At 43.8% G+C, this 27,936-nt stretch overlaps 1 protein-coding gene across 1 annotated transcript in view; it reads left to right on the top strand.

Moving 5' to 3' along the window:
- The window catches only part of DOK6 (docking protein 6), a 1,072,099-nt gene that overhangs the window by 449,046 nt on the left and 595,117 nt on the right, over positions 1–27,936 (top strand). Inside the window, exon 2 of the mRNA XM_069730985.1 lies at positions 5,441–5,548. Coding sequence (XP_069587086.1) covers positions 5,441–5,548 — 108 coding nt within the window. The remainder of the gene's footprint in view (positions 1–5,440; positions 5,549–27,936) is intronic.

Here is a 27,936-nt window from a genome sequence, read left to right as displayed (position 1 = left end):
TGCGGATCCGCAGCTGCGGAAACGCTGTGGATCCGCAGCAAAATCCACATCGTGTGCACATAGCCTTACTCCCATGGAAGCTTCTCTTATTTTCCATTCTTTACATATGTGGGTAATCAAAATGGATTTTTTTCTTCCAGTTGGAAAACCCATCTTGTTCTCCTTCTGGTGAATAGCTTGTGAGAGATCTAATCCCTGTTCACAGTTGTTTCTTCTCAATAAGGCTTTGAAGAGTCCATGAAGTACAGGCTTTCTTTGACTGCTGTGTTCTTTCTCCAGAGGGATTTACTCAGGTGTTAAATTTATATTCAACAGTGTTAGAAAGGAAATAATGGGAATAAAGAGAAATTATTACTGTGTGGAGTAGACAAAATAATGATAGCTAAAATTCATATAATTTGGAATATGGTCTGAATATTTATGGTCTAATAATTTTTAGCAATATTATAATTTAAATAAAGAGTAAAATGATTTTTTTTAGAAAGAACAAAAATACAAAGCTTAATGAAAAAAAGCTTTTTGTTACATAAAACAACCTTCAGGTATAAGAAAAATACATATTATTGTTATTATATCATGTATGTCACCATTATTTCTAGAGTGCCTTTCATTATCACCAAAGTACATTATAGATGACAGGAGGCAAGTCCTGCTCTTAAATATGTTCAGCCATGAAGAAAACAATGCGAAAATCTAGTGGTAGGAAGGGACTATTCTTAAAACAATGCTAGCTTATATAAATGTAGAGGTGATCATACTTTTGCTAGGTTTGACACATTTTTGAAAAAAAAATTGTGGAAAATAATTTTTCCAAGAATTCCAGGTACTCCAGTTACCCTGAAAATATGTAAATATGTGTCTATCTCTCTAACCCTCTCTAGTGTCCAAGCCTTTCAATATCTTTAATTCAAATGCAGACTTAGTAATGTCAAAGTGACCCAACCCGGCAATAGCCAACAACTCATTTAATAACATAGTGCACTGACAAACTTTCCCCACTTTTTCTAAAAAAAAGTCCAAAAACTTGCCCTCTTAGTTATTTGTGATTGGACTGAGTGTTCTCTGTAGAACAGGGCCTCAGATGGTGTTAGAGGTGACATCATCCTGCAGTATGCAATGACTGAAGTGAGTGATGTGCCATACATTCCATATGACACTCGGCATTCTCCCCTCTAACATGCTTAAATGGAATTAGAGAGCTGGCTTTTGCTACTTCATCTGATAGCAGCATGATGTAGGCAATACAAAGCTGAATCCAAAGATGTATCACTTTGATTACAGGGTGCAGCCATTCTGACACAATCAGATCTTTTAGATTTAGAATGATGCAGAGCTGAGAAAGCTAATCCCACCCACACCAAGCTCTCCATGTACAAGTCAATAGACAGTGAGGTGCTTAGTCACCAGGAGTAGTCTGGTAATGTTTGTCTCTTAGTGATAAATCCTTCACATTATGTAAACAGAAGCAGGCACTTTGACAAGTGACACATCCCTGAATAATGTGTTTCAGGATTTATCTCCTGCTATCTTCAGATTACATAGCAAAATCCTGCTGACAAATTACCTTTAAAAAAGCAAAAAAATGCCAATTGTGGCCTTCACTTGGTAGTATTTCCTGGATGGATGGTGCCTTTGCTACTGCCAGCTAGCTGACAATGTTGTCAACTCAAATTAATCAATGCTTGCCAAAAAGGACATGATAAGAAATGCCAGTTAGGTAGATACATGTGCTTAATGAAAAATGTGTCAGCAGGAGTCACACTCGGACATGGGTAAGTACAGTAGACAACATCATATAAATAAGACAGGATGAAAAAGGGAAAGGAAGGGGGTGGGGGATGGGACACCTCCTGACACCAACCTGTGCTTGTACCTAAGCTTCCATAATGCCCTATGTGGGTCCTTCCCCCTGTCACCATCACATGCCTAGTCCCTGATTGTCACTTCTATATACCCTGGCTTGTGCACTGGCCAGTAAGGATGTTAACCTTGCCATTGCAGATGGTAACATACAGGGGAAATACAAACAGGGGACAGACAAAAAGGAAACTACTCAGCTTGGCTTGGCTTCTAAGCTTCACAACATCAGAGTAAATGGCACCAGGAGAGCGTTACTCCCACAGCAGCAATACCACTGTCACAGGTGAGCTCCACACACCAAGCTGGTCTGCTTAGAGCAAAAATTCTATAACCGATCAGCTGATTGATCATGTGACTATTTAAAGGGAGGTGGGAATGGTTACCAACTAACATCAGATGACCTGCCTAAAAGAGAGAGACTGACATTAACTCTTGCTGGACCAAAAGAAAAAAACATTTACATTTCAGCAGACCCAGAGCTGTCATGAATCCCTAATGATTCATGACAGCAGGCTTGCAGTATAAATGTGGTATATATGGATATTAAATTGGACTAGTAAAACAGGTGTGCTAAATCAGGCATGCAGTTAATTGTTTATATTTTTTCATTATTTCAACAAAATTTAATCCCTTTCCAGAACATAACAAAAAGTAAATGCTGGATAGGTACATGTTACATGACCAAAAATCCAGCATGTGCAAGAGGGTGCTGTATTAGTGTTGTGGCAGATGTAAAAATGTATTAGTAAAACAGGTATGTGAAAAAAAGTTTACAACACATGCTCACTTTATGAGTTAAGCCAGATGCAGTTAGGCTATATTCACACTTTGCGGATTTTGCTGCGGATCCGCAGCGGATTTGACCGCTGCGGATCCGCAGCAGTTTCCCATGAGTTTACATTTCAATGTAAACCTATGGGAAACAAAAAACGCTGTGCACATGCTGCAGAAAAATCCGCGCGGAAACGCTGCGGATTACATTCCGCAGCATGTCACTTCTTTTCTGCGGATTTTCACCTGCTCCAATAGAAAACTGCAGATGAAAATCCGCAGAAGAAAACGCAGTAAAAACCGCGATAAATCCGCAGTAAAAACCGCGATGGGTTTTCACTGCGGATTTTGCAATTCTGCTGCGGAAAAATCCGCAGTGGAATCTGCAGAGTGTGAACATAGCCTTAGGCTTCTTTCACACTTTCGTCTTCCAAATCTGCACAGGATCCATCAAGAAATTGAAATGATGGATCCTGTGCAGATTGTGGAAAACGTGTGCACTGGGCCCGTCTTTCTGACGGACCCGTCGAGCCTATGTGCACCTGTTGTGTATGCATCTTCGCAGTGGTTTTCCGCTGCAAATATGCATACACAACACAAACCAGGTTAAAAAAATAAAAAAATCACAGTATTCTCACCTACCGGCATTCCCGCGAAGCAACGCTCCTGGCAGCTGGTGTTCCTAGTAATACATTGTGAAATCTCGCGAGAAGTTGCAATGTATTACAAGGAAGTAACGCTAGCTGCCGGGAACATGTCAGAATATTGCGATTTTTTTAATTTTTTTTATTATTTTTAACATTATATTTTGTTACTGTTGATGCTGCATAGGCAGCATCAATGGTAAAAAGAGAAAGAGAGCGAGCGAGAGAATTTCCCTGATGGGAAATTCTTCCATGCATGCTCTCTTTGAAAAGGCGGGACCCGTCGCTGGATTCCTGCTTTTCACAGGCAGAAATGCATCCTGTGCCCATGGGCTACTATTGTAGCCAGTGACGGGCAGCGCAGGATGTATCGCTGACCGATTTTCTGGCTTGCAGAAAAAACGTTCCTCTGAACGTTTTCTCTGCCTGACGGACCGTTTTTTTATGCAGGATCCAGTGAAAGACGGATGAAATTGATGGCCATCCATCACAATCCGTAGCTAATACAAGTCTATGAGAAAATGCAGGATCCTGCCAATTTTTTTGCAGGATCCTGCATTCTCAAAAAATGATGGATCGTGATGGGAGTTGAAAGACAGAAGTGTGAATGAGGCCTTAAGTGTCGGTATTTTAGGGAACTTTTGGGCATTAAAAGAAAAAAACAATTATTCCCCCTTCATGAAAACAAATGTACAAGAAATGCAAAATCTCAGTACATTACCTTGTAAAAATCAAGTACTCCATCTGACATTGATTACAGATAATTTTTCTGGAAAAACAATTGTGCTATTTTGCTTCTGCTGTCTAGTGCATTAAAATGAAGAAAATACAAATGTGTAATTGTAATTCCAATGCATCAGGACAGATGCCAGCTATACCAAATTAGTAATCAATCACACATCATTTGGCACTGCTACTAGTACTTCTATCTTTCTCTCTATCTATAAATGGTATCTATGTATTATTGAAAGATTAATATTTATTTATTTTACTTATTTACTCCCCCTTAACAAGTCTGTATAATCCAGTCCCGGAAAAAACAGCATTGGTGTCATCAGTGTTTTGGATCAGTGTGTCATCAGTGTGCCATCCGTAATTTTTCCAGTATGGATAAAGAAAGAATTAAATTACAAAGCTTCTCCTATACTTTGCCATGTTAAACATGTACAGCAAATAGACAACACACGGAAGGCACGCGGATGCCATCAGTGAGCTGTACGTGTTTTTAACTGACCCATACACTTGTATTGGCCCTTGTCATCCGGCTTTCCAGAAAACAAAGCACATATCACCTTGTGGTCACATGGACACAAAGTCCATGTAAAAATGAGGACATGAGCACAGTAGTATAGGTTAAAATGGGTATTTGGGGAAAAAAACAGAGTGAAGGGGCCTTCACTATTTATAGTCATCTGCATCGCTGTCCTTATTGGGACTCACAATCTAATTTCCCTATCACTATGTCTTTAAAGTGGGAAAGGAAACTGGATTACTTGGAGGAAACCCACACCGTGCCGTGTCGGCGAGAACATACAAACTCCTTGCAGATGTTGTGCTTGGTGGGATTTGAACCCAGGACCCCAGTGCTGCAAAAACAGCACTTCTAACCACTGGGCCAACGTGCTGCCCATTACTCCTATTTTCTATGTGCTGCAGTTGTACAACACACTATTGTCTAAAATATTTGTCCATTGTTTTAGAGCTTTCTTTTCTGAGCTGTGACATCCTCTTATTATCCAAAATTCCAACCCTGAAATGGCTGCTGAATTCCATACCTTGGCATTTGTACAAGCTCTGATAATGCCTCCTGATTGGCTGCACTATAGAAGCAGTCACACCTGAGATCATGTAAGCCTTCTATGTCTGACACAATCTCTGCAATGTAGGAATTGAATAGAAAATTGTTTGAAATCACCAGGACCTGAGAATTTCATAAAATTCACAATGAATTCAATTCAAATTACTTATCTCTCTATGAATGTAATCATGATAAAGTCATATCTCAGTGAATAAGTGCTAACATTACAAATAACGTTATAATAAAGCATACATTATTTTAGAACTGTTTTATTTATCCTATTGAAGTGTCCATATGTTCAGCTAAGTTGATTTTACAGTATTATATGTCAAGTCAGAATTTATTGATTTTATACTTTTATTCTCAGATTTATAGGCGCTGCTGGCTAGTGTTTAAGAAGGCTTCAAGTAAGGGACCAAGAAGGCTAGAAAAATTTCCAGATGAAAAAGCTGCCTATTTTAGAACATTTCATAAAGTAAGTTTCTATTAAAGTAAAGGTTCATGTTTTTTATGCATAATATATTCTGTAATCAGCTGGAAGCCAATGCTCTAAATTACACTATAATTTACCAAAAATAGATTTCATTTAGATCTATCATTTTATATTAAAATATGGTTAAATATATTTTTTTTACAATTTATTGCTTAAAGGGAACCTGTCACCTGAATTTGGCGGGACTGGTTTTGGGTCATATGGGCGGAGTTTTTGGGTGTTTGATTCACCCTTTCCTTACCTGCTGGCTGCATGCTGGCCGCAATATTGGATTGAAGTTCATGCTGTGTCCTCCGTAGTACATGCCTGCGCAAGGCAAGATTGTCTTGCGCAGGCGTGTATTACGGAAAGACACAGCATGAACTTCAACCCAATATTGTGGCCAGCATGCAGCCAGCGGGTAAGGAAAGGGTGAATCAAACATCCGAAAACCCCGCCCATATGACCACAAACCTGTCCCGCCAAATTCAGGTGACAGGTTCCCTTTAATTTCATCATTTCAGGCTGTGAAATTAGGGTTTCAGTAAATAATGTGATTCAGAGATATAGTGAATCTGACTTAGTCTTATACCTATATAGTGTACGTAGTTAAATGTCTAAGGTACCGTATATTACTCATGTTTATGAGTCGAAGGTAAAGTCACATATTCAATCACAATGTTTTATGCTACAAATTTTGCTACAAATGTACTGTAGTAATTTTTGTCTAAAAATAATAAAACCTGCAATTCTTAAATTAAATTTACAACTGCTTTCATGGTTTGTTTTTAATCTTGGTACTAGAATGGTTGCTGTTAAGACCACCTACTACAGTAATTTTCTAAGAGGCCCTTTTATCCATACTAAACATGTTCAATCAAAGTTCAATATCTAAGTATTTATTGAACTTTCCGGGCCTATACTGCTGAGAGACACCCGTGACATTTCCTTGTTCCATTTTTGACATGCACAGTCTTGCCTTGGAGAACGTACATTGATTCATTTCATTCTACCCAGTGCCATTTCATACATTTACCCACATAAATACAAATAGTGATCCTGCATTTATAACACTGACTCTGATCTGAAGTGTTCATGTTGCCATGATAATTTCTCAGTAGTATAGCTCCAGAGAAGACTTGGTTTTCTGTGACTTTCATCAATTAGTTTTCAATTTGTTTGGTAGCTTTCATTCAACAAGGGCATGCTATTGTGCATGATAGAAATAATTACAAGGTTTGTCTTGAATCAGATTGGAAAATAATTTATAGGCTTATTCTGGGTCTAATTATGTTAAAGGGGTATTCCCATCTCCAAGATCCTATCCCAATATGTAGTAGGTGTATCAATAATAATATTAGGAAATACCTTCATTTAGAAAAGTAGTAGAGTTCTTCTGATAAGCTATGTCACTTACCCCATGTGCAGGGCATTGCAGTAGCTAAGTTATCCATGGTTATGACCACATACAACTAACTGGCACTATATGAGTGGTTGTACCTGTGGCACCCCTAGGGGTATTTGCCACAAAAATAGTTACTGACAGTAAATACAAATACTAAATTAGCAAGACTGCACTACCACCTCCGGCCAGAAGGGGGAGCTCCAGAGACTCCCCTTGATCCATTCTGGTCTGAGAGAAGAAATGGCAGTTGGGCCAAGGAGCTGAAAGTGAGAGGTCATACAGTTGAATATCTAACAGCCCTGTGACTGTTACCAGGCCTAAATCACCGGCCTGAGGAGAAGAGGGATAGAGAAAAAGGACATTGTGAGAACCGGGTAGCATTAATCACTACCCAGAACAGGCGCAAAGACGGATACCGGATCCGTGGCTGTATTCATTATATATAATACAGCAACCGGAAAAACGTGAGGTGATATCAGCTTCACTAGGGCCGGACGCAGCAACAGACACAGAGTTCAGCGGTACTCCCAGAGGGGGTAAACCGATAAAAGGACTCGGGTTGCCCGTCGAACCAGGACCCGGAGGGGACAGATTGGGCCAGCAGCCAGTTCACATACAGCAGCAGGGCCACACAGAAATTGCGCACAATAAGAGGCGAAGACCCCGGCAGGGTCAAAGTAACTCAGAGTTCCCATACAGACTCCGGTGACAGGACTGGTTGTAAATCCTTTTATGTTAAAGTAAACTGGTTATACGTTTCAGTGCCTCAGACTTTCATTTGGACAATAGCTATCTATCCAGGATCAGGATCATCACCCCTGAGAGAACCTGCTGCTGATCAAGTAAGTGCCTGCTCCCTCACGATACCCCTTACACTGTGCATTGCCTGAGGCTACAGCACCGGGTCAAGCCACCCGTGACATCCCCCTCAAGAGACAGACTCCATTGGTCCGGTGCTGGGTATCCCGGTCTCCTGGGCGTCACAATTGGCGTCACGAACAGGATCTAGCCAGCCCGTATACCGGGTATTGTGTGCCGTGATTGGAGCCCAAAACTGTGAAAACTGGGATGAAAAATCTTGAAAATTGACTTTATTAAAGAAAAATCCATTCCCCATTGAAAACTATTGAAAGTGACTTTTCCCCATTGGTTATAATGGAGTAAAGATGGCCGCCATCCCCTGAGGTAATCACTTCATAACTGTTAGGCACGAGACTGTTAATTGAGCTACGCCATCACCTGAGCCCCAGTCTAACTGAAAAACTTCAGAATCCGCCATTACAGAGCGCGGTGGGTGGGAGCAGCAGGGGGCGTGTCATTGTGGGCGGCACCAAGCTGAGCGCTCTGACATCAGAGCAAGGGGAAAATCGATCCTGCTGCACAGCAGAACGAATCTACACTATCCCGACGGAAGCGGAGGACCGGAAGGGTCCGGATTAACTAAGGGGGCACAGTATGTCGCAGCACGGAGACGCCGCAGCACTCGGCCACGCTAATGCAGCTGAAAGACAGAGTGTCAATAGAGAGTCCGGCAGCGCAGCGGTGCAAGGAGTGGCGCCCATCATGCCGGTGCTGATGCCATATACCCCGGGTGGCCCATGGCTTCCAATGTATGAAGGTGAGCCTAATACCCTTGACGATTTCAGAGAAAAGATGCTGGCCCATTTTGACATGTTCCCTGTGGGTGAAGTTCAGCGTGTTAGTCTCCTGATGATGCAGTTAAGTGGCCATGCTAAGCGAGAAGTCACAGCATGGGCAGCTGATCTAAAAGGCACTGTTGAACGCATATTTGCTGGATTAAAAGCTACATTTGAAACCACGGCCAGCAGCAAAGCTAAAATACGATTCTTTAGTTGCAAACAAAAAGCTAATGAGGGCGTGAGAGACTTTGCCTTAAACCTGCAGGAAGCCCTTAAATCACTTACACTGGCTGAACCCATTTTTAACACCGGAGCGGATAAACTGCTAAGAGATCAATTTATTGAGGGACTCTACACCCCTTCTCACCGGGGGCATGTGAGCATGCTTGTTTTTAAGAACCCTGAATTGACATTTGCCCAATTAAAGGAGAGCGCTATACGTCTCCAGCTGGCAGAGGCACCTCGGGATCAGGATCCTGCGCAACCCATGGCAGAGGCACCTCAACAACAGGGAGTGCCAGTGACATCAGCTATGTCTGGGGCCATTGCTAAGCCCCTGGGGCCCAGTACTAATGAGGCTCTTCAACAAAAGCTTGACTCTTTAGCTGATGTTGTTGCTTCAATGGCTAAAACCATGCAGGAGATGAGAGGACACAAGATGGAGTTGGCAAACTGTAGAGAGGATGTTCCATGGATGAGACCCCGGAGATACCCGACATGGAGAGGACGACCCCGCGACCGCTACCAACCGGATGGACAGCCCATTTGCCGCCGTTGCCAGCAGCCGGGCCACTTTGCACGAGATTGTGATTTAAACGGGAATCCCCTGGGAATGCGGGCCGCTTCGCAGGAATGAACTTTCAAGGCCCAACACCCTGGCACGACAGGTACATCGGAGGACGACCCATTATCCCTATCGTGCTGGACGGAATTCCCCTCAACGCTTTGCTGGACACAGGTTCCCAGATTTCATCTATACCGTATATCCTTTATAAGAGGTACTGGGCTGATGCAGATATTGATAAAGGGCCCTCTGATGTTGAACTAGATACATGGGCCAGTAATGGTAAGTTGGTACCGAAACTAGGATTCAGGGAGATGACCATAAAGATTGGTAAAGTAGAACTGAAGAAACAGGGTATAATTGTTGTTGATGTTGACCGGCGGAACTGTGAACCAACTGTATTGATAGGAATGAATGTGTTAGAGAACTGCTTTTCCGAAGTCATTTCTGTCTTACATCAAATTGCTGAAACTGCCCAATCCTGCCAGCAGAGAGTTCTCCGGAGGGAAATAAAAGTATTGATGTTAAGGCAACAGGTAGAAGTTGCAGGTGGAGAAATCGGCAGTGTGAGGGTAAGTGATCCAACGTCTATTGTAATCCCACCAAAAACAGAAATGCTGGTATGGTGTAGAGCAGCCATTGGTACTAAGGGACGAGATTATCAAGCCTTAATAGAACCAGTGTACACCGACAGCAGGCCCACTATACTCACAGCATGAGGGATAGTCGAGGTACACCGGGGACGAGTGCCGGTACGACTTTTGAACTGTGGAGAGGAAGAGGTCACTTTGCCAAGGTATGCTACAATGGCAAAGCTATATACTGTTGACAACAATGCCATCACAACCATTGAGCCCTTAGAACCAACCTGTCAGGTGGAAGGCAATGGCTCAGATGGAGAAATGGAGGATTGGTGCCAACAGCTACACGTGGGCATAAATTCAACACCTACCCATCAAAAACAAGGGGTGTATAGGCTAGTGACGTAATATGAACAAGTCTTCAGTAAACACCCATTGGACTTCGGACGGATAGAAGGGGTAGAACACACAATCCCCACAGGTGACCATCCCCCAATAAAAGAAAGATATAGACCCATACCGCCCGCTCACTATCAATGTGCAAAAGATATGCTGAGGGAAATGAAACAGGCCGGGGTAATAAGAGACAGCTGTAGCCCCTGGGCGGCCCCTCTAGTGATTGTCAAAAAAAAGGACGGAACCATGAGAATGTGCGTAGACTACCGGAAGATTAATAACATCACCCATAAAGACGCCTACCCCTTGCCTAGGATAGAAGAGTCCTTAACTGCTTTGAAATCTGCTAATTATTTTTCCACCTTAGACTTAACAAGCGGGTATTGGCAAGTCCCTGTGGCTGAGAGAGATAAGGAAAAGACGGCATTCACCACACCAATGGGTCCATGTGAATTTAATCGCATGCCGTTCGGACTCTGCAACGCATCCGGTACCTTCCAGCGGCTGATGGAATGCTGCCTCGGACACAAGAACTTCGAGACCGTCCTCCTGTACCTAGATGATGTGATCGTCTACTCAAAGACTTACGAACAACATTTAATAGACCTGGCAGAAGTGTTCGAAGCCTTATCCAGGTATGGCATGAAAGTCAAGCCATCCAAATGTCACCTTCTCAAGCCAAAGGTACAGTACCTGGGACACATCGTGAGTTCGGAGGGAGTAGCACCAGATCCCGAGAAAATAAGCGCCATAAGGGATTGGCCAAGACCTACCAGCGCAAAAGAAGTGAGACAATTCCTGGGATTGGTGGGTTACTATCGCAGATTTATAAAAGGATTTACCAAGTTGGCAGCACCCTTGCAAGACACCTTGGTAGGGCAGACGAAGAAACCTTCAAACCGAAACCCTCCTTTTCAGTGGAACGACGAAAGGGAAGACTCCTTTGAACAACTAAAGAAGGCACTAACCGGAGAAGAGGTTCTGGCATACCCAGATTACCATAAACCTTTCATCCTCTACACCGATGCCAGTAATGTGGGACTAGGAGCGGTGCTGTCACAAAAGCAAGAAGGTCGGGAGAAAGTCATCGCCTTTGCAAGTAGAAAGCTCCGGCCTACTGAAAGAAATTCAGAAAATTACAGCTCCTTCAAATTGGAACTACTGGCAGTAGTTTGGGCTGTGACGGAGCGTTTCAAACACTATCTGGCCGCTGCAGAATTTATTGTCTATACTGACAACAATCCGTTGACCCACCTGGACACAGCCAAATTAGGTGCGTTAGAACAGCGATGGATAGCCCGGTTATCTAATTACAACTTCATAATCAAGTATCGAGCAGGTCGCAAGAATGGAAATGCCGATGCCCTATCCCGGATGCCACACTTGAGAGATGTAGAAGAGGAAACGGGGGAGCTTGAAGAAATTGAACTACCAGCCTTCCATCGTCCCAAGGCAAAACATCATCAGTCAAGTACCTATCAGAAACAACAAGAGGTGAATTTTAATCCGTTAGCACACCATAGATGGGCTGACACCCAAGACAGCAATCCGGCTGTGAGGTTGGTGAAGGAACTGTTGACTGAGCAAAGTGCATATCCCTATGAGGATGCCCCAGAAGAGACCCATCAACTCTGGAAAGAGAGAGGCAAAATGTTCCTGTATCAAGGGAAGCTCTGTAGAAGATACACCAATCCGAAAACACATGAATTGGTTTGGCAGATTATTGTGCCTAAACAAGATGTGAAGATGGTCCTCGAAGCTTACCATAATGGTGCTGGTCACTTCGGTTGGAAAAAGTTAGAAGTACTTCTAAGAGAAAGATTTTATTGGGTCGGGATGAGAAAATCAATCGAACAGTGGTGCAGAAATTGTGGCCCGTGTAACCTCAGAAGAAACGATCAAAAGAACCAAAGAGCACCACTGCAGCCCATAATCACCAAACAACCACTTGAACTTGTAGCCATGGACCACGTGAAGTTGACACCAAGCCGGTCCGGCTATGTCTATGCCTTGACCATCGTGGACCATTATTCACGTTTCTTGGTAGTAGTACCCGTAAAAGATCTGACAGCAAAAACAGCAGCCAAAGCGTTCCAAACGTACTTTTGTAGACCCCATGGATATCCGGAACAGGTTCTCACCGACCAAGGTACAGCCTTTGAATCAGAGATCTTCAGAGAATTCTGTAATATGTATGGTTGCAAAAAGATCCGGACGACGGCCTATCATCCACAAACAAACGGCTTATGCGAGAAGATGAACCATATTGTAATAGACCTACTAAAGACTTTACCTGAGACAGAAAGGAATCAATGGCCAGAGAAATTGCCTGACTTGGTGGATCTGTATAATCATGTCCCGGTGAGCTCCACCAACTGCACCCCAGCTTACCTTATGCGTGCAAGACCCGGCCAATTACCAATCGATCTAGAAATGGGAATTCTGAAACCAGACGCAGAAGTTCAAGACTCCAATTGGGATATCATACGGCAAAAGCAGTATCGCCAAGTGCAAGAGAGTGTGGAAAGAAGCCTTCAGCAAACTAGAGAAAGACAAGAGCGAACTTTCAACCAGAATGCTCTAGCGACCCCATTAAGACCGGGTGACCAAGTGCTCAAGAGAAATCATCGAACCAATAAACTGGACAATCAGTGGGAAGCCGTACCCTACACAGTTTTACCAACAAGAGTGGATAATCCTAAAATGTGTCTCATTAGCAAAAACGGAGGCTTAACATCTGTACTAGTGTCAAGAGACAATCTTAAATTATGTCCGGAAGCATTGAAAGAGCCAGACGTTGTCCAGCCAGAACCAGAAGTTATTCAACCCATACAGGTTCAACCAGTAAAGGAAAAAGAAGAGGAAGTGTATCACACCTGTATAGGAGACTTTCCCAAAACCCTACTAACATACCATGGTGCAGTAGTGGTTCCCATGGTGGCCTTTTACCCAACACCGAACCCAATACCAGAAGTCCCAAGACAGGAAGAGGCTGACCCCGTACTACAGGAGGTTCCAGGCCAGGAAGAACAGATTCCTGTTCAGAGTAATCCCATTCACGGTGGACTTGCCAACTCCATAGTTATGGAATTATCTTTAGCAGAGCAGGCAGATACTACATCCGCAGTAGACAGTAGTACACCACATGAAGAGACACCGCTATTACGTAGATCACAGCGTAGTACCCAGGGTCAATTACCGGCCAGGTATGCAGATTACCAACTATAAAGCTCATAATGTGAATTGTATATATGTTATGCCGTATATAGTTAAACAGAAAATGTAGTATAGTCATTGCTATCAGTCTGCAACGTTTAAGCCCAGTGCCTACAGAGACTTGTCTGTATGAACTTATTGCATATTCTTGAACTTTTTATCAGCCCGGAGGCACTAAATCAAAGCTCCGGAAAGACTGCTTTTTGAACTTTGCTTTTTGCTCTTTTTGAACTTTCTTTAGACTTTATATTGATAACTCCGTTGGAAAAATGGAACTAAATTCCTGGACACTAAGTACAGTGCCGTTCCTAATACCTTCAAGGATAGAACTGTATTAATGGACGCTATTTGAAGTGACTTTTTACAGAACTCTATTTTTGTTTCCTTGAGTGGTTTTTGTAACTTTTCATTTTTAAGACTGTACATATTAATTGTTATTTCAAAATGTTATTGTCCCACAGTCCCGGAGTACTGTTCTTAACTAAGGGGGAATGTGGCACCCCTAGGGGTATTTGCCACAAAAATAGTTACTGACAGTAAATACAAATACTAAATTAGCAAGACTGCACTACCACCTCCGGCCAGAAGGGGGAGCTCCAGAGACTCCCCTTGATCCATTCTGGTCTGAGAGAAGAAATGGCAGTTGGGCCAAGGAGCTGAAAGTGAGAGGTCATACAGTTGAATATCTAACAGCCCTGTGACTGTTACCAGGCCTAAATCACCGGCCTGAGGAGAAGAGGGATAGAGAAAAAGGACATTGTGAGAACCGGGTAGCATTAATCACTACCCAGAACAGGCGCAAAGACGGATACCGGATCCGTGGCTGTATTCATTATATATAATACAGCAACCGGAAAAACGTGAGGTGATATCAGCTTCACTAGGGCCGGACGCAGCAACAGACACAGAGTTCAGCGGTACTCCCAGAGGGGGTAAACCGATAAAAGGACTCGGGTTGCCCGTCGAACCAGGACCCGGAGGGGACAGATTGGGCCTGCAGCCAGTTCACATACAGCAGCAGGGCCACACAGAAATTGCGCACAATAAGAGGCGAAGACCCCGGCAGGGTCAAAGTAACTCAGAGTTCCCATACAGACTCCGGTGACAGGACTGGTTGTAAATCCTTTTATGTTAAAGTAAACTGGTTAAACGTTTCAGTGCCTCAGACTTTCATTTGGACAATAGCTATCTATCCAGGATCAGGATCATCACCCCTGAGAGAACCTGCTGCTGATCAAGTAAGTGCCTGCTCCCTCACGATACCCCTTACACTGTGCATTGCCTGAGGCTACAGCACCGGGTCAAGCCACCCGTGACATCCCCCTCAAGAGACAGACTCCATTGGTCCGGTGCTGGGTATCCCGGTCTCCTGGGGTTCACATACCTAACCTATTGTACATAGGGTAAGCAACATAGCTTATCAGAAGAGCCATACTACACTTATAATTGGAGGTATTTGCCAAGATTATTATTATTATTATTATTATTATTATTATTATTACACATACCAAATATTTATATAGGATTTTGTAAATGGGAATACCATTTTAAACTTAAAATCAGTTTACTTATTTCTGCTGCAAATGTGTTATATTCTGCCCTACTCAGTTTTTGCAGGTGTCTACCGGTGCGCCGTATAAGTGCTACCTAGATTGTGGGACTGGGTTTTTACTTTGGGAAATGTGACAAAGCACCACTCCAGACTATGCAACCTGTATGATGATGCTTTATGCTTTTTTATTATTTTCCGCTTCCGGTAAAGTTTTTGCTTGACTGAAAATGTATGTAGTAGTATCACAAATGCTAAATGGGTGACTGATTGGTTGTCCATCTGTTTACAGGTAATATCGCATGTCCATGACTATCCTACCACAGCTTAACAAAAAATACAACTTTTTTTATAACTTAAAGTTGGAATTTTGATGACTAAGTGCTGTATAATTTTAATTGATGCCCTATTAGTTAAATATTATACAGATGTATTATTTATGAACTGAACTGTTGTGTTATGGTTAGTGAATGACTAAAGGGTGACCAATCAGTTGCTCATCTATTGCAAGTAGAGATCTTATGTCCATGAAAAGCTTTATATAGCCCAACAATATAGCATTATACTGAACTAGGTAAAATATTCATAGTTTATACATACATCTAGTAAACCTGAATGAGCAAATGTTGCATATTTGTAGGCCAGTCTCAATGATGTGTGTGCTGGAGTAAGATGAGCCTAATTCATTGAGAGACGCATGCAACATAATGAATTAGGCACATCTCACATCTGGCCTGTGCTTCTCCGGAAATGTTACTCAAGTCAGGGGCTAAAGTACATTTCTGGTGTAAGATACACCACTAATGTGGAATAACTTCTGACAAGTTAGTTGGGTGGGCTTCACTGCGTCTCATCCAGCCCAAGCTTTTCCCATTTTGTCAGAGCTTGATGAGACAAATGGCAAAAGCATTGTGTGCCAGAATTCTGGCACAAACATTTTGATGAATTAGGCCCACAATGTGTTCAATTGTTCTATATTATAGAATGCACATTTTAGAGGTGTATACTCTCTTTAATCTGTCATTGAGGGATTGTCTGTTTTGTGTTTGTTTTTGTTCTGTGTTCTGCTGTATACAGTTATTTCTATATATAGTTGAAAATGTATGTGGTAGTATTAGCCATATACTAAATGGATGAGTGATCGGTTGTCCTTCTCTTGATGAATGTCATGTCCTAAATTAGCCTATCAAAAAAATAAAAATAAAGATGAGCAAACTTATATGAGTGCAATTGAACTCAACTTGAATTTTACAAAACATTGCATTCTCCAGAATACTATATATTTTTTGCAATTTGCTTTGTGCAAATTCAGGAAAATAGCGACTCTAGAGGGCTGGCAAAAAAATAAAAAAATCACTTACCTCTCTTCTTACCTGTCCCATCATTTCACAGCCTGTCATCAGGTCCTCTGCACCTCTTCTTTTCACCTTCCCTCATTCCCTCTTCTTCAGCTTGCTTTGCTATAGGCCATGGCTTCTAGCATGAGTTGGCCTCTGACATACCTGTGCACCATTCCTTCATGCACATGTCATGACGTCACATTGTACATCCCCCAATATATTGATTAGGCCTTGGGTAAAGCATGTTGCAGCGTCATGACATCACGAGGGTTGGGTGTGCAGCCATTTCAGAAGCCTACTCATGGTGGAAGCCACAGTACAGAGTGAAACACGCCAAAGAACTGGTCTAAGGCTAATAGAAGAAATGGATGATAGGGGCGGTGGGACAGGTGAGCACTAAAGAGAGTGGTGAGAAGAATATTAATTGTTATTTCTACTTAATATGTTTATTATGCTCTGTGGTCTGTAGAGACGCCAAAGCATAATAAGGAACATTCTGTTAGGGGTCGAGTTCCCACCTCTGCACAAGGGAATCTCAAACCATCTCCACTGCGGTCTCCCATTCTTCTCCTGCCGCAGTGGAGCCTGCTTAGCAGAGACGTTGGACCCAGCGTCTTGCTCAGTCTCACTCTGTGCAAAGGGTTACTGATGCTTTTCCAGCTCCTGCCATTGAAGCTAGTGCTGGGCAGCGGCAAGCAGATGCTTTTGGGACTAAGTCCTGCTTTTCCCCTTCTGAGCATTCCCGGGGTAAGATATCTCATTGGAGATCAAGGGTCACTTGCTTAAATACTGCAGCAAGACTCATTGGTTCTCCAGGAAGGTCCTGAAGTTGCTCAGGCTCTGTGGCAGCCTCTCATTGGTCCTACTAGGAAGGTCCTGTACTTGCTGCAGCTATAAAAGGTTCACATGGCTGCATGGCCATGCGCTAGTATCAATCCAAGTATGTGCTTTGCATCAGTGTGGTTATGTGTGCCATAGGGCCCTGATAGTTATTGGTAGGAACAGTCACTAACCCATAACTGCTAGAAGGTTAAGCTTGGTATGGGATGATCTAGGCAGCTTTACAGAGTGATGGTTTTAAAACTATTTTGGACCCAATGTTAAAAGAATAGAGTGAGCAACCCTTTAATTTTAATTTTTTTCATTGTGATATGCCTTAGAAACTTGTAGCAGCTTGAGTCACTATGCAATATTTATCTTGGTTCCTATTTTGTATATTTTCTGATAAATAGGTGTCATTAAACTTGTATGTAAATGTTCATATACATTTATTACAGAATTTTTACTATTACCCACTGTTTAAATTAGGTTCAAACATTTAACTTTTTCACTTATAAATAGAAATCACATTATAAAATATGATTCATTATTACTATATTCTTTATCGATACTTTACTGCAAATGTAGATTTGATGATGATTTATTCGTAATGATTAATAGAAAATAAAAAACAAAGAAAAAATTAATTTTTACTCTACTGTTTATAATTATTGACAATTTCTTTATTTTTTTTCCTAGAGGAACTTTTGACAATAATTTCAGTCATTTTTTAAGTCTCATCACATTTACTATATTGGATTGAGGTTCTTTATTTCTCTGAAAAAAGTGCATTTTTAATTTTAGGGTCACCTTCCTAATCCTAGACCTTGATAAGCCTTCCAGCAGACAGATATTGTGTAATTCTTTTTGGTATATCATATATTCATAACATTCTTTCACAGTTGCTATTGGTCTGTTTCTGAATTTACATCAATATGCATTTATAACTCAGTCATTTGTTCCAGTGACCTGTCGTTATAGGGTTAAATACTTGATATTAGTGTTTAAATCTGCTCTTACACAGTGCATTATAAAATTGTGTATATGTCTTGAAAAGTTAACAGCTATGCAAAACCCATATTACATTTCACAGTGATGCACCAAACTTTCTCATAAGATCTGTATACAAGGGCAGATTTCTTATCTAAACAAGTACTGAATTACAATATTACATGTCAATTTGGTTCTCATTTTGCTGTAATTATATGAAGCAATCATCACCAGTACTATATGTGACAGATGAATCATTACAGTGATTCTTTGCATAAAGTTTTATCATTGAAGCCAAACACAGTGCTATTCACACAGGTTGTAAGCTACTGATAAATGCTGATTGTATTTGCTTAAAGAATGGGATTGATCGGTAGGTAGCCATGTTTACATTGTTGATATGGAATTTTTGTCCACGTGATCATTGGCTTTAGTAAAAGGGCCTTTACTCACAAGACTGGATAGCTGAAGGCCCCCATACACATTAGATTTTCAGCCCAACTTGCTGTTATTACTTAGTTCCACCATTAGTCTAATGTGTATGGAAGACCTGGACAACTGATTGGGAAATGTTAATCTGGTATTGTATGTGCAAATTCGTGCTGTGGGTAGCTTTGCTTCATAAAGCTTCTCTCATAGAGAACACAGAAGAGCTTAGCCAAATTTCCGTGTATTAGAAAATTGGCCTAGATGGGTGGTGACCAAAGCATTGTTCAGTTGACAATCATTTATTGTGTATGGCCAGCTTATGTATTGTTGTTTACAAGTATCTTTGTCTCTCAATTAACTAACCAACAGTCATGTCAAGTATTTAAAATGTTTTTATTGGAACAAAAATTAAAAAGGTAAAAATTTTTCAAAACAGTTGACTGTCCACTGACTTATAGTAAACATCGATGTTGCTGCTATTCCACAAGTTAGTGTAAATGCTGCAGGAGTCCATATACAGTTGTGCTGCCACCAATTTGTCACGATTCACACCGTGACCGTTACCCCTACGTCACAGATCGGGGTGACTTTAGGCCAACAGACGGCTATCACATGTGCAGGGGGCTTATCTTAGTTATCCCTCCACTGCTAACAATGTGATGAAACAACACACACAAGGCTATTGACCTCTTAGTTTACAGCAGGGGCTTATTTTAGGTATCCCACTGCTCTTCACTATACCACGAACTGCAGGGATTTATGTATATCCCGCTTACAGTTCCACTTAACACTTGCAGCTCTCTGGCGCCCCCCTTACTCTCAGGTCAGAGTAGGTACTGCACCCTGGGTAATTAGTCGCCAGACAGGCTGCCTGCTATGTACTGGCTATTGGGAACGCTGCAGCGACGCGATAAACTACTCCCACTCAGGCAGGAACCATAATTATCAACGCCGCAGTCGCTACAACATCACCCAAAAGCCTGCACACTATCGCTGCCACCAGCTTCGATTAGACGGGTCCGAAGCTAACCCAAAAACAGTAGCGTAATTCCCTTCAGGAGACTTAGGGTACGTTTTTAGAGCATGGAGAAAGAACTAGTATTAAATAATATACTCCGTAAAGTTTAGGCAGTGCTTTATCAAAATATTTTACAAAGATGTTACAAATGAGACAATTGCAAATATGTACAAGGTAATTATAACATAAAGGGATTACAGGAGAGAAGATAACACTCACATGTTCTCAGTTCATTGCAGTTCAGGCAACCAGGCTAGTGGGGGGGGGTTCCATCTGTCCCAGTGTATCTTCAGATCAGACTCACATGTTCTTCCAACAGCAGAGTGACTGCTGGGATCTGGCCAGACAGTTATAGCTGCAGCCTGTGACATCCCAGAAAGGGGTTGGATCACCTCGTCCCTCCTACCTCTTCAGTTAACTAATTTTACCCTAACTTTTATCTAATGTCCGTAATTCCGCTACAGAATATGTCATAGATATAACAAACCCAGCATTCATCTCGTATTAACATGGGCATTCTAATGAGATCAAATATGTCCTATCTGTGATACATATTTACAGAGAAATCCCTACTTCTTTACCAGATGGAGTTAGAAGCCTGTGTTTAGAGTGATGGATAGATCCACTGAGGGAGATTAAGAATATATATTTTCAAGTTCTTAACTTAAATGGTTTGCCTAATATCTTACAATAACAGAACAAAGGACTTTCATGGATTTCTGGAAACTCCTAGACACTTCTAAACCATTCTCTGCTAGAGGAAGATTCTAGCCTGGTCGTAAAAATTCCATTCGGCAATAAAACTCTCTTCCCCCATACCTTGGAAAGGAAAGCTCTTGACTGAGTGAAAGGGAAGGGGGGCTTTTTTAGCCCGCAGCCTGGCTAACAAGAGAAACTCAACTTATATGATATTTCATACCATATCGTGACACATACCCCAGCAGAATTTTTGCTTTCTTGGTCTTTTTTCAGAGAATATGAATGATAACACCAAAACTTTTTCTACACTCATGATTATTGGTTGGGTGAAGCCATTTATTGTCAAACTAATGTGTTTTCTCTTTTTAAATCATAATTACAACGCAAAACATCCAAATGACCCTGATCAAAAGTTTACATAACCTGGTGATTTTGGCTTGATAACTAGTGCTGAGCGATACCTTCCGATATCCAAAAGTATCGGTATCGGATTGGATCGGCCGATATTCAAAAAATATCGGATATCGCCGATACCCGATACCAATCCAAGTCAATGGGACCAAAATATCGGAATTAAAATAAACCCTTTCTTTCCTTGTAGGTTAATTCTACATGAAGGAAAACAACTAAGAATAATGTAGGCTGTATTGGGGGAGGTGGAGGAGACATTAAAGACATAGGGGTTTAGCCCAATCAAATGGAATAGCAGGAATTCATTTTTTTTAAAGACATTCGGAGTTACAAAGCTATTGACTATGTTAAGATTTTTTATATTTTGTCAGATATTTATGTTTCACTACTTCCATGCTGTTCACCATCTTTTTAACTTCTCCCACACTTTCTTCTTCATCATCCTCAGCAGCGTCATCTTTTCCATCAACTTCTCCTTCACCTTCTTCTTCTTCTTCACCTTCTTGGTATTATTTTTTATTTTTTACATTCTTCATATTCTTTTTATTTAACTATTCTTCTTCTTCATAATCAACTTCTTCATCTTCTTCTTCTTCTTCTTCATCATATTCTTATTTGTGACAGCCAGGCGTTCCTGTAGTTGTTATCTATAAAAGTTTGAAGATTACACCTTCTGTTCTGCCTGTCACAAAAGATTTACAACAGGATTTGTCCGTGTTCAGTTTGGCCTGCAGCAGCAGGTTTTTTCCAGGGGCACCACGAGGAGGAACGGACAAACCCCCATGCTTAGTCTTCTTCTTATAATTTAGATAATATATTTTGCTCTGATTTTTAGTCTTATGCTTAATTCTTCTGCTTTTTGTTCTGCAGCTTCTTGTTTTCTGCTTCTGGGTCTTCAGGGTCGTCATCTTTAGGGTCTTGAACTTGGAAATGTAGCAGAAGGTACAAGAGCAAAATACACTGCCGAGAACCAGCAGACGGTACTGGAACCTGGATGGCTAGCCGAAGGTACAAGAGCCAATGGAACAACCGAGGACCAGCTGACGTTACTGGACCCCGGTTACTAAGCAGGAGGTACCCGTGCCAGAAAACACTACCAAGGACCACCTGACATTGGTGGAACTTGGATACCCAGAAGGAGGCACCTAAGCCAAAGGTTCTGCCCGGAACCAGCTGACGGTACTGGAACCAGGATGGGGAGCAGAAGGTACAAGAGCAAAAGACACTGCTGAGAACCAGCTGACGGTACTGGAAACCGGATGGCTAGCCGAAGGTACAAGAGCCAATGGAACAACCAAGGACCAGCTGACATTACTGGAACCCGGTTACTAAGCAGGAGGTACCCGTGCCAGAAAGCACTACCACCGACCACCTGACGTTGGTGGAACTTGGATACCCAGAAGGAGGCACCTAAGCCAAAGGCTCTGCCTGGAACCAGCTGACGGTACTGGAACCAGGATGGGGAGCAAAAGGTACAAGAGCAAAAGACACTGCCAAGAACCAGCTGACGGTACTGGAACCCAGATGGCTAACCGAAGGTACAAGAGCCAATGGAACTACCGAGGACCAACTGACATTACTGGAACCTGGTTAATAAGCAGGAGGTACCCATGCCAGAAAGCACTACCAAGGACCACATGACGTTGGTGTAACTCGGATGCCAAGAAGGAGGCACCTAAGCCAAAAGCTCTGCCCGGAACCAGCTGACGGTACTGGAACAAGGATGGGGAGCAGAACTTAAAAGAGCAAAAGACCCTGCCGAGAACCAGCTGACGGTACTGGAACCCGGATGGCTATCCGAAGGTGCAAGAGCCAATGGAACTACCGAGGACCAGCTGACGGTACTGGAACCTGATTACTAAGCAGGAGGTACCCATGCCAGAAAGCACTACCAAGGACCCACTGACGTTGGTGGAACTTGGATACCCAGAAGGAGGCACCTAAGCCAAAGGCTCTGCCTGGAACCAGCTGATGGTACTGGAACCAGAATGGGCAGGAGGGACTACCCGTGACAAAGACACTTCTGAGCAGCAACTGGCGGTGTTGGAGCCCAGGGAATCCAGGAGAAGCACAGTATAGGCTGAGGCCTAATTGGAGCCAGTTAAAAGGGAACCTTTAACCCCCAAAGGTGTTTGCAACTAAAAGAGCCTCCTTGTGCGGCACTAATGCTGCCCAAGGAAAAGGTGCCTCTTTTCATTATGCTCCTTGTACACGCTGAAGTTAACACATATAAAATGTGTCCCCTCATACCCTGAAACTGTCCCAGAGGCGGGACTTTCCTTCTTAATGAGACGCAGCACAGCTGTCATTCACACCACCTTGGTGCCATGCGCCACCTCCTCAGCATTGTTTGAATCTGTCCCGGAGCCTGCGCTGTTGTAATCCTTTGGCCATGCGCAGTTAGCGCTGCCCGTCTTCAGACATCATTTGTTGTCAGGCTGGCTGCGCCCTTGCGACTGCCCTGCCAGAGATCCCGCCCCGCCGTGTCTACTGATTTGTTGACTCTGTGGGCCTGGGATTCATGGGCATCCGCAGTGCATATCTTCGCCTTTCACTCATCTCCTTCCGCCTTCTTCAGACTGTGCCATTCCAGCTGATCCCAAATTGCATGCCACGGTTGTGACACGGCACAGTCAGAAGAAGGCGGAAGGAGATGAATGAGAGGCGAATAAATGCACGGCGCATGCCCATGAATCCCAGGCCCACAGTGTGAATAAATCTGAAGACACTGCGGGCCTGGGGTTCATGGGCATCCGCACTGCATATCTTTGCCTCTCACTCATCTCCTTCTGCCTTCTTCAGACTTCAGGTGATCCCAAATTGCATGCCACGGCCGTGATGCGGCACAGTCAGAAGAAGGCAGAAGGAGATGAGAGTGAGTCTGAAGACGGGCAGCCCTAACTGCGCAGGGCCAAGGGACAACATAACAGCGCAGGCTCCGGGACAGATTCAAACAATGCTGAGGAGGTGGCGCACTGCGTCAAGGGGGTGTGAATGACAGCTGTGCTGTGCCTCATTAACAAGGAAAGTCCAGCCTTCGGGACAGTTTCAGGGTATGAGGGGACACATTTTTTAAGTGTTAACTTCAGTGTATGCAAGGACCATAATGAAAAGAGGCTCATTTTCCTTGTGCAGCATTAGTGCCGCACAAGGTGGCTGTTTTAGTTACAAACGTCTTGGGGGGACAAGTTCCCATTAATATTTGTTGTTGTGTCACCTTGGTGGTCGCAGGACACATTGCCGGCCACACAGCAGGGGAGCAGCTGGTGTTACTGAACCCCACTGACACAGTGGTGAGTGTTTTTCTCTGTGCAGCCAGCATTTCCATGTAGCAACTGGCGGTGTTAGAGCCCAGGGAATCTAGGAGGAGCAGAGTGTAGGCCGAGGCCTGCACTGGAGGCAGTTTAATATCTATTGTTGTGTCTGCATGGCGGTCACAGGACACATTGCCGGCTATACAGCAGGGGAACAGCTGGCATTACTGAACACCACTGACACAGTGGCGAGTGTTTTCCTCTGTGCAGCCAGCACTTCCGAGCACCAACTGGCGGTGTCAGAGCCCAGGGAATCTAGGAGGAGCAGATTGTAGGTCGAGACCTTCACTGGAGGCAGTTAAATATCTATTGTTGTGTCTGCGTGGCGGTCAGAGGACACGTTGCCGGCTACACAGCAGGGGAACAGCTGGCGTTACTGAACCCCACTGACACATGAGCGAGTGTTTTTCTCTGTGCAGCCAGCACTTCCTAGCACCAACTGGCGGTGTTAGAGCCCAGGGAATCTAGGAGGAGCAGAGTGTAGGCCGAGGCCTGCACTGGAGGCAGTTTAATATCTGTTGTTGTGTCTGCGTGGCGGTTGCAAGACACATTGCCGGCTACACAGCAGGGGAACAGCTGGCGTTACTGAACCCCACTGACACATGAGCGAGTGTTTTTCTCTCTGCAGCCAGCACTTCTGAGCACCAACTGGCAGTGTTAGAGCCCAGGGAATCTAGGAGGAGCAGATTGTAGGCCGAGGCCTGCACTGGAGGCAGTTTAATATCTGTTGTTGTGTCTGCGTGGCGGTCGCAGGACACATTGCCAGCTACACAGCAGGGGAACAGCTGGCGTTGCTGAACCCCACTGACACATGAGCGAGTGTTTTTCTCTGTGCAGCCAGCACTTCCGACAAATAACTGGCGGTGTTAGAGCCAAGGGAGTATAGGAGGAGCAGAGTGTTTGCCGAGGCCTGCACTGGAGGCAGTTTAATATCTGTTGTTGTGTCTGCGTGGCGGTCGCAGGACACATTGCCAGCTACACAGCAGGGGAACAGCTGGCATTACTGAACCCCAATAACACGGCAGCAAGTGTTGACTGTGCAGACAGCACTTCCTGGCAACAACTGTTGGTGTCGAAGCCCAGGGAAAGCAGGAGGAGCAGACTTTAATTTTTGCCACACACAGCAGGGGAGCAGCTGGCGTTATTAAACCCCACTAACACAGGAGCGAGTGTTTTTTTCTGTGCAGACAGCACTTCCGGGCAACAACTGGTGGTGTTGAAGCCCAGGGAAAGCAGGAGAAGCAGAGTGTAGGCCGAGGCCTAATTATAGCAAGTTGAAAGGGAACCTTTAACCCCCCAAGGCATTTGTAACTGAAAGAGCCACCTTGTGCAGCAATAATGCTGCAAAAGGAAAAGGTGGCTCTTTTATTTATGCTCCTTGCAAATGCAGAACTAAACAGTTCTAAAATGTGTCCCCTGATACCGTGAAACCGTCCTGGAGGTGGGACTTTCCTTCGTAATGACACGCAGCACAGCCATCATTCATACCCCCTTGGCGCAGGGCGCCGCTACCTCAGCGTTGTTTGAATCTGTCCCGGAGCCTGCGCTGTTATGTTAAACCTTGGCCATGCGCAGTTAGCGCTGACGGTCTTCTGTGGAAAATGTGTTTTATAAACAACTCTGCCAAGGCCGGTGCAGAAGGTAGCCATGGAAGCAGCACCAAGTGCACCATTTTAGAAAAATGGTCGGTGATTACCCAAATGATGGTGCAGCCATGGGTCTTGGATAAGCCCACCACAAAGTCCATCCCAACCATCTCCCAGGGCCTGTCTGCCACATGCAGAGGATAAAGTAACCCAGCTGGCTGTTGAGGACACTTATTTTTGGTGCAGACGACACACACCCAAATATAGTTTCCGATGTCATGGGCCGTATGCGGCCACCAGTACATCCTCGTCAGAAGCTCAGATGTCCTTTTGGTCCCAAAGTGTCCACCCACCCTGGATGAGTGAGCCAAAGAGAGAACCTCCGGTCGCAAATTTGATGGTGCAAAAGTCTTGCCCGGGAACACTGACTCTTGCAAAACCGGAGCCAAGGTCCTCAGGCTCTCAGAAGGGACAATAAGCCGAGGTTCCTCCTCCTCCTCCACTGATGACTCTACGGAGTGGGAGAGAGTGTCGGTACGAATGTTCTTCTCCCCGGAGAGAAAATGGAGGGTGAAATGGAACTGGGAGAAGAACAGGGACCATCTGGCCTGGCGAGAGTTTAGCCGCTTGGTGGTTTGAAAATACACCAAATTTTTGTGGTTGGTGAAAACTTGGAAGGGAAATCGAGCCCCCTCCAGGACATGTCTCCACTCCAAAAAGGCCAACTTTATGGCTAGCAACTCCTATCCCCAATGGAATAATTCCTCTCTGCCAGTGTGAAGGTCTTGTAGAAGAAGCAAGGATGCTTCTGACCTTGAGCATCCTTCTGGAAGAGGACTGCTCCAGCACCGACGGAAGAGGCATCCAGGTCCATGATAAATGGTTTATCAACATCGGGGCGATGTAAAATGGGAGCGCCAGCAAAGTGTAACTTGATAGAGAGGAAGGCCTTGGAGACCTCTTCCGACCACAATTTGGGATTAGTTCCCTTCTTGGTGAGGCAACTAAGGGAGCTACCAAAGTTGCGAAGTGGGTAATGAACTGGCAATAGTAATTAATGAATCCCATAAAGCACTGCACCGCTTTGAGAGAATAGGGTTCCTGCCAGTCCATCACAGCCTGTAGCTTGGCGGGATCCATAGCCAATCCTTGGGCCGAGATGATATAGCCCAGGAAAGGCAAAGACTCCCGCTCAAACACACACTTCTCCAACTTGAACGGGAATTTGCCCGTAGGAGGTCAAAGACTTTGCAAACATCTCTCCGGTGGAAGTCTATATCTGGAGAGTAGATGAGAATATCATCCAGGTAGACTACAACCGAGGTGGAAAGCATATCCCAGAAGATATCGTTCACAAAGTATTGGAAAAAGGCGGGGGCATTACAGGGCCTGAAGGGCATCACCAGATATTCATAGTGCCCATCCCTGGTGTTAAATGCCATCTTCCATTCGCCCCCCTCATGGATGCGAATCAGGTTGTAAGCACTCCGCAGATCTAGTTTAGTAAACACCCTTGCTCCCCGAAGCCTATCAAAAAGCTCAGATATTAGGGGCAATGGGTACTTGTTCTTAACGGTGATGGGGTTAGGACCCCTGTAATCTTTGCATGGACGTAATTCTCCGTTCTTCTGCACGAAGAAGAACCCAGCCCCTGCAGGTGACACTGACTTCCTAATGAATCCCCTAGCCAGATTCTCCTGGATGTACTGAGACATTGCCTCCATCTCTGGGAGAGACAATGGGTAGACTCGACCCCGGGGAGGCTTAGCACCAGGCAATAGGTCAATAGGACAGTCATAGGGGCGGTGAGGTGGAAGGGTCTCCGCAGCCCTTTTGGAGGACACATCCGCATAGGGCCAATATTGCTTGGGGAGAGAGGAAAGATCTGCGGGCACCTCAGTAGTAGCAACCTGAACTACTGACATCTACCCCCACAAGATTCACTCCATCCCAAAATTCTGCCTGTGGACCACCCAATATGAGGAGAGTGGTACCGTAGAATCAGCTATGGAGGATATCCACTATTAAAACATAACTTATAATAATAATCAAAGGTTAAAATATGATGTACACCCAACATAGACACAAACAAAAACAAAGTGCTCAAGTGAACCAGTGCTCAAGAATAAAAATTGGATTGGTCTCACCAATGAGGACGGACATACAATGGTATCCTTCCCAGTCTCTCCAACTGAAGGAGCGGGGTCTGGGGCT

The sequence above is a fragment of the Ranitomeya imitator genome, chromosome 6 (assembly GCF_032444005.1).
Source record: "Ranitomeya imitator isolate aRanImi1 chromosome 6, aRanImi1.pri, whole genome shotgun sequence".
In the NCBI taxonomy this organism is placed as follows: Eukaryota; Metazoa; Chordata; class Amphibia; order Anura; family Dendrobatidae; genus Ranitomeya; species Ranitomeya imitator.
This window is presented reverse-complemented; position numbering and strand designations above follow the sequence as displayed.